General features: G+C 40.5%; 1 protein-coding gene across 1 annotated transcript in view; it reads right to left on the reverse strand.

Annotated features, from left to right (window-relative positions):
- ULK4 (unc-51 like kinase 4) overlaps positions 1-8219 on the reverse strand; it is a 606607-nt gene that overhangs the window by 565194 nt on the left and 33194 nt on the right. The window contains exon 12 of the mRNA XM_030886939.2: positions 6998-7094. Coding sequence (XP_030742799.2) covers positions 6998-7094 — 97 coding nt within the window. The remainder of the gene's footprint in view (positions 1-6997; positions 7095-8219) is intronic.

Genomic DNA, 8219 nt, shown 5'->3' on the forward strand with positions numbered 1-8219 from the left:
GCGGAAGTCGAAGCGCGAAGTGGCGAGGGTTCACTGTATATGAACAGGCCTGGTAGCATCGTGGTTGTGCACTGAGCTGCTAAGCACAAGGTTAGCGGTTTGAAACCACCAAGGAAAATCTTGCTAAAGATCATGCAACAATGGTTGCAGCAGTACACTGACAGGGAGCTGCCAGAGGGTCAGGCCAGATTCAGAAGAGGACATGAAACAAGGGATATCATTGCTGATGTCAGATGGATCTTGGCAGAAGGCAGAGAATACCAGCAGGATGTTTATGTGTGTTTCACTGACCATGCCAAGGCCTTGGACTACGTGGATTAGAACTCTTGAGAACAGTGGGAATTCCGGAACACTTCATTCTGTTCATGCAGAACGTGTACATCACCAAGAGGCAGTTGAGCAAACAGAACAAGGACATACAAATAGTTTAAAATTGGGAAAGGAATATCAGGGTGGTTTTCCCTCACCATCCTTATTCAATCTGTATGCTAAGAAATAATCAGAGAGGCTGGACTATCCGGACGGGAGGAAGGGCTATTAACAATCTGTGATACGCAGATGACCAAAGCTTGCGTGCTGAAAGTGAGGAGGACTTGAAGCACTTGCTGATCAAGGTCAAAGACTACAGCCTTCAGCACAGATTACAACTCAATGTAAAGAACACCAAAATCCTCACAACGGGATCAGTAGAGAAAGAGAAACAAAGAAAAGATGGAAGCCGTCAAGGATTTGTCTGCTTGGATCCACAGTCAATGCTCATGGAAGCAACAGTCAAGAGATAAAAGACAAGTTGCATGATGTAAATCTGCTGCACAAGACTGTAGAGGATATTACCTTGAGGAGTAAGATACACCTGAAGCAAACCATGGTATTTTTAAGCACCTCATATGCATATGAAAGCTGGACACTGAATAAGGAATATCGAAGAAGAAGAATCGAAGCATGTGAATTATGATTCTGGCAAAGAAACCTGAAAGGACCATGGGCTGCTGAAAGAACAAACAAATCTGTCTTGGAAGAAGTACAGCCAGAATGCTCCTTAGCAGCAGGAATGGCGAGACTTCATCTCACGTATTTCAGACATGTTATAGAGAAAGCAGTCCCTGGAGAGGGACATCGGGTTTGGTAGAGCGGCAAGGCCCTTGGCAAGATGGATGGACACAGTAGCTGCAACCATGGGCTCACACATAAGAACGATTATGAGGATGGCCCAGGACTGGGTAGCGCTTCGTTATGTTCTACTTTAGCATCCCAAAGAGGCAGAACCAACTTGATGGCACTGAACATATATTAATAAGTATCTCCATTTTCTCGATAATCTTTCAATGCTTTATCATTGGCTAGTTTAATGATACTATTATTAGAATTTATCAAAGTTCACATGGAGGTTACTTATATGATCTCTCAAAAAGCTGATAATGCTACCACTAAAGTGGAACAGATATTTATAGAGGCCTAAATACAGGCATGTACATGTGTAAATATATATATAATGAGAGGGTAATAGAACTATGTACTCATGACAAAATACCAATTTATAAACTATCAAGGGCTCATGAGGGAGGGGGGAGCGTGGAGGGAGGGGAAAAATGAGGACCTAATGTCGGGGGTTTAAGTGGAGAGAAAATGTTTTGAGAATGATGTACAAATGCGCTTTACACAATTGATGTGTGTATGGATTGTGATAACAGTTGTATGAGCCCCTAATAAAATGTTTAAAAAAAAAAAGAACTATGTACTCATATCTATATGTTAAGAATTAAGGTGGCAGTTGGACATGGGGCCCCTCTACTCAAATACTCCCTCAACACAAGAACACTTTGTTCTAACAATCTAGCATTCTGTGCTGCTCACCTTCCCTACATGGTCACTGAAGACAAAGCGGGTACATAAACAAATGTGGTGAAGAAAGCTGATGGTGCCCGGCTATCACAAGATAAAGCGTCTGGGGTCTGAAAGGCTTGAAGATAAACAAGCGGCCATCTAGCTCAGAAGCAACAAAGCCCACATGGAAGAAGCACACCAGCCTGTGTGATCATGAGGTGTTGATGGGATCAGGGATCAGGCATCTAAGACGCAGAACAAAATCATACCCAAGGTGAATTGGGAGGGGGTGCAAGGAGTGGAGACTCAATGCCCATATGTAGACAATTGGACATCCCCTCACAGAGGGGTCACAGGTGAGCCAGTCAGGTGCAGTATAGGACCGATGAAACACACAACTTTCCTCTAGTTCTTTGGTACTTCCTTCACCCCACTATCATGACCTCAACTCTACCTTACAAATCGGATTAGACCAGAGCATGCACACTGCTACAGACAAGAGCCCGCAACACAGGGAATCCAGGATAGATAAACCTCTCAGGGCCAACAATGAGAGTAGAGATACCAGGAGGAGAAGAGGGAATTGATCACAAGGATCTACATATAATCTCCTCCCAGGGGGACAAATAACGGAAAAGTGGGTGAGGGATGATGGAGGATGATGTAAGATATGGAAGCAATAATCTATCTAAAATGGGGAGCTGATATCAGGGGCTCAAGTGGGAAGAGATTGCTCTGAAAATGATGATGGCAACATTAGTGCAAAGGTGCTTGACACACTGGATGAATGTATGGATTGTGATAAGAGATGTAAGAGCCCCCAGTAAAAGTATTTAGGAAAAAAAGGTGTTGTGAAGAAATAGCATCTGGGGTCTTAGAGACTTGTCTTAAAATAAGCATCCATCTAAGTAAGGAGTCACCTAAGTCCACACAATAGGAGCACATTCAGCCCGTGTGATCCAAGGATTGTAAATACCAAAACCAAGATCAGAGAAGGAAATTATATTAGCGCATACAGCATCAGGTTTGCCGAAGACCATGGATGAGAATGAAAGCCCAAAACCCATTTGCAGAAGTCCCCATAAGAATTAAGCCTCCATTGAGTTCACTCAGACCAGTGGTGTGAATAGCCTTGCTCTCATACAGAGTGCATCAGAAAAAGAACTAATGCAGATATAGTTAAGTTAAATTTTAACATCATTCATTTTTCTCTTCGATCCATTTTTAATTTGTCCCAGTTTTTATTACATTCAACTTTATTATAGATTGAGGTTTTGCTGTGCTTTGTTAATGTTGTTGGGGGAGGCTGTATGGTTTTCTTTGTATAAAATGCAGGAGAGGTACATCTATAGAGAAAGTAACTAGATTAGTAGCTTCTACGATTATAAGGGGAAGTTAGGGGGAGATGGGAAGCAAATAGCAATGAGTACAAAAAATGGAGAAAATGCTCTAAAATTGATACATTCAAACAACTGAATCACATGGTACATGAATTATAACAATAATGCTGTTAGAAATGAAGAAGAAGAAAAACAATTTTTTTCTATAGCTGATGTATTGACTTTATCCTAAGGTGTTAAACACCTAGCTATTGATTGAACTTTTGAGATAGTTCTTTGTGCTCTAAATGGAGGTTTCATTCTAGCTATTATGCCTGCATATTTCACACACCAGAAATATTTTATTTAATAATTAAGTGTTTATATTTTATTAATTTTTTTTACAAATAAAGCTATTGAAACTTTCACTTGGAATAATGATCAACTAACTAGATAACACTGAAAGCCAAATCCATGATGCAAAGTACACAAAGCTATCTGAAACTTAAGACGGGAAACTAAAAGGATAAAAATAGTTAATAAAAATGTTTTAATTAAATTTTGTAAAGTTCCTGAAAACCAAGACCACTCCTTGCAACTCAGAAGACATATTAAATTTTTTGAATAATAGCTAAAGAGGATCTTTGCTGAAAATAAAAACAAACATTGGAGAAGACGGATTTCCAAGACAGGAAAACTGGGTTAGATTCAGTCACATGTTAATCGTGTGGCCTCTGTCCCCATTGTTGTATTCCGTTGTCATGGAAACTGATGATGAGCAGCTGTAGAGCACTGAGCACAGTGCTGACATTCCTCAAAGGGGAACAACTGCAATGGGTGAAGTTTGAAAAAAAAAAAATTCCATCCGCTTTAGGAGAGACCGGATTGGAGGAGTGCAACAGAGAAGCAGGGGGCCCTGCTAGTTTGCTCAAACAGCCTGGTGGGAGAGGCCAGCGTCAAAGACCAGGGAGGGGGCAGACGGCGAGGAGACAGGCACTAACAGCAAATGGACTAGCTCTCACTGAAGATTTACCATGGCACATGCAAATTAGATTCGTCCAAAGAACCAAGACAGACATCAATGCTTGCAAGGAAAATAGCTAAATGGCCTTTATATATAAATGTGATGGTACAGACAGAAAATCAAAATGAATCAACGAAAAGCCAGCAGAAACTGTTAAGAGTAAGGTGGGCGAACCAGAAACCATATATGTAAAAATTCATTGTTTCCTGGCTATAAAGAATAGAAATGTAATGCCCTCGCCACAACAGCAAATAACTATAATCAGATAAAATACGCAGAAGTAAAGAGATCCAAAACTGTAATGATATCTCAATTGCTAAATGAAAAACAATAATTAAGTGGTAAAATTGTGCTCTTGTTTAAAAATGAACATACATGTATAAAATGATAAACAGACATCTAAAATGTAATTGGCGGTTACCCCTGAATAATAAAATTACAGGTGATTTTTCTATTTGTGTTCTACTACATTTTGCAGGTTATCAACAGCTATTGCATATTATATTGTTGAATTGAAAATGTTCTCTTTTTTTTAATTATAAACTTCTGTTGTGTTTGTTGCTAGTTGCCATCGACTAGATCCCATCTCATGGAGAGCCCTGGCGCACAGAGTAAGACCGTCCACGAGTTAGGGTTAATCTGTGTCCCAAGGTGGATTCAACCTTCCAGCCCTCCGGCTAGCAGTCCAGTGTCATACCACAGAGGCACTCCTAACAACTTCAGACTCGTCGTGCCTGGAGAATCGGGAGAACGATGCGGCTCTCTACTCCTGTAAAGAGTTAAGTCTCAGAAACTCACAGGGGCAGTTCTACTGTGTTGGTAGGGTCGCTCTGAACTGGCATCACTAGATGGCAGTAAGTCAGTTGAGTTAGTTATCTGAATAATTTTTGCCTGAGTGTTCTCAATGAAGTAACAACATAGACATAGAAGAGGCTCCATATCTTTCAGGTTTCAGAATGAATTTTCTACGTTCACAATGATTGTTTTTGTTGTTAGTGGCCATCAGATGGCATCACATATATCCAATAAGTTAGGAGCAGGGTGAGATTTTATTACAACCTATTTTCATTTCCTTACCGACAAACATTTATGGTAGAGATAAGTTCCATAGGGGCCAAGTGCATTAGCCATTTACTTAAAAAGTATGGCAACATCTGAAAACAATTGTATTTATCAGACAATAGCACCCCCAAAAATGTTTTTCATTCAAAATATTTCTCATCCAAAACAATTATGAGTGAAAGAAGTTAAAAGAGTTCTAAAATAGAAAGACATCTCATTTTCAGAGAAAGATAATATTGTTTCTGGCGAAACATTCCCCAAATTAATCCACGGATATAATGAAACTACTATAAAATCCCAGGTGCTTTGTTTCAGAAAGAGACAAGGGGACCCTAGAATTACTATGGGATCTAAAATTAATATAAGGGACCCAGAGAATATCCTAAACACGTTTTAAAAGAAAGAAGTTAAAAGAATCATGCCTCTCAATTTCAAAACTTACTACAGAGATACAGGAACCAAAACAGTGCAGTACTGGAATGAAAAATAAGCATGTCTACCAATGGGAGGGGAAAAGGAGTCTGAAGACTTTTGTGATAAGTTTATTTTCAGCAAAGGTGCCAACACAACTCAACTGGGGGGTGGAAAACAGAGCTTTCAGTAAAAGAGGCTGAGACAACTGGGTAGCTACATTTAAAGAATGAAGTGGGACCCCTCCATCACACCACGTGGAAAAATTAACAGAAAAAAAAATAGATCAAGGCCAAATATGTAAAAGATAAAGCTCTTAGAAGAAAACTTGAGCATAAACTTTGTGATACTGGAGAAGGCAATGGTTTCAGAGTTATGATGACAAAGCACAAATAATAAAATAAACTGGCCCTCATCACAAACAAAATTCTTATCACCATGGAAAAGGTATTAAGTACTGACGCACACTACCTCATAAACTTTTAAAACATTATAGTCTCTGAATGTGGCAGTTACAATATATCCTGTCAACTTGTGAAGGGTGGAGTCTAGCCTGTCAATCAGGCGATAGCCAATGAGGCCTCTGTGTGGCCATGGTTTTCTCCTGAGAATTCTTGGAACTCCTGTCTTCCTCCATGGAGGTGGGACACACACCCTCTCTGCTTCATCTTCCTGCTGACCAGACAGACACATGGAGCTATGCTAGAGCCCTGGAACTGGAGGAGCCACAAGGGAGACACACACGAGCACTGTGATGTTTCTACCCCCACTGGATCTACAACTTTCCACCCACTGCCCTGTGATTTTTCTCCCTGCATTCGGCATCATTGCATATGCCGTGTGAGTCTGAAGAAGAATGTATAGACTGGTAAGGGACATATGGGCTCATATCGGATTTATGGACTTAATCTGGACTGTTTCTCTAGTCAAGCCAGACTAACACATTGAATGCATCCATTTACGTGAAGAGACTGCCCAGCATCGGGGAGCAGGAGAATAGGGAGGGACAGTTGATGGGCACAGGGTTTCTCTTAGAGGTGATGAAGACACTTTAAATTGATTATGGCATAGTTGCACAGCATTGTGACTAAACTAAAAGTTACTGAATTGTACATGTTAAATAAGGACCTTCTGTGGTAGATGAATAACAGCTCTATAAAGTTGTTAGCAAAGGAATCACTAAAGCAGTTAAATGGAGTATCAGAATTTGTAGTTTTTAGAGAAAAACTAGGAACAGAGAAAATTATTGTATTCTGAATTCTATAAGAGTAAGCACTGTTTAGAAGCGATCAACTTGCAACTATTCCCCTGTGCTTCTGTCTGGGAGCAGGAACAACAGGTGCCCCTGGCTGCTCACCTTCATCAGAGGAGACGCCTTCTGTGGTGAGCCCTGCATCAGATCTTCCCCAGGAGTTATGTCCACTGCTGTGCTTGTTCTTGGGGTAGGACGAGAACTGAAAAACACACATTAATATTGCTCAATTCAGAGCCTGAATCTGTTTTCTTTACTGATTACTTTCTCTCCTTACTGCTTCCTCCGTTGAGAAAACATGTCTCATAGCAAGTGGCAAAATGAGATTAGATCTAAATGAAACGCTACCTGATTATGGTTTACTCAGATGTGACTACTGTTTTGATAGCTATTTTTACAGTTAAGTCCTGGCTAATATACTATTTTTTAATCTATAGTGTCTGTGATTTACACAATATTTTCTCCTTTCACCTAGAAAACTGAAAGACGGGCAATGAATGTACAAATGCGCTTTACACAACTGATGTATGTATGGATTGTGATAAGAGTTGTATGAGCCCCTAATAAAATAATAAAATGATAAAAAAAGAAACAAAATCATCTTCAAAAGAAAAAGAAAACTGAAAGACATTAATCTTCGTGTGTTCGAACTATCTACTGTCTTGTACAAAGGAGCCCTGCAGATGTAGTGAATTACGAGTTGAGATGCCAAACACAAGGTCGGCATTTTGAGACCACTGGTGAACCTACCAGCCACTGGCAGGGAAACAGACGGTGCTTTCAGCTCCTGTAAGAACTTACAGTCTTGGAAACCCGGAGGGGCAGTTCTCTGTCCTGTGGGGTCATGGCAAGACAGACGTGCCGTGAGAGCAGTGCGTGGGGCTTTGCGGTTTGGTCTGCTTATGATTACCATAATAAAACAGGTCAGATATCTTGCAAAGAAGTGCAAAATATTATCAAGGTTATGTCAGAAACATATTTAAGTGGGAAATCACCTTGGCCTCTACTTAAGGTCAGTAAATAAACTGTCTTGAACCCAAACTCTCTGCCTCACAGGCTGCCTCACAGGGATCCTGTAGGGCAGGTAGAGCTGCCGCTGTGAGTTTGTGAGACGGTCAGTCTTCACAGGAGAACAAAGTCCACCCTTTCTCTCTTTTTTTCTTTTTTCTCATCATTTTATTAGGGGCTCGTACAACTCTCATCACAATCCATACATCCATCAATTGTGTAAAGCGCATTTGTATATTCATTGCCCTCATCATTCTCAGAACATTTGCTCTCCACCTAAGCCCCTGGCATCAGCTCATTTTTCCCCTCCCTCCCCGCT

This window comes from Echinops telfairi, unplaced genomic scaffold (assembly GCF_000313985.2).
Source record: "Echinops telfairi isolate 266 unplaced genomic scaffold, ASM31398v2 ScPeMD7_4225;HRSCAF=4972, whole genome shotgun sequence".
Classification (NCBI taxonomy): domain Eukaryota; kingdom Metazoa; phylum Chordata; class Mammalia; order Afrosoricida; family Tenrecidae; genus Echinops; species Echinops telfairi.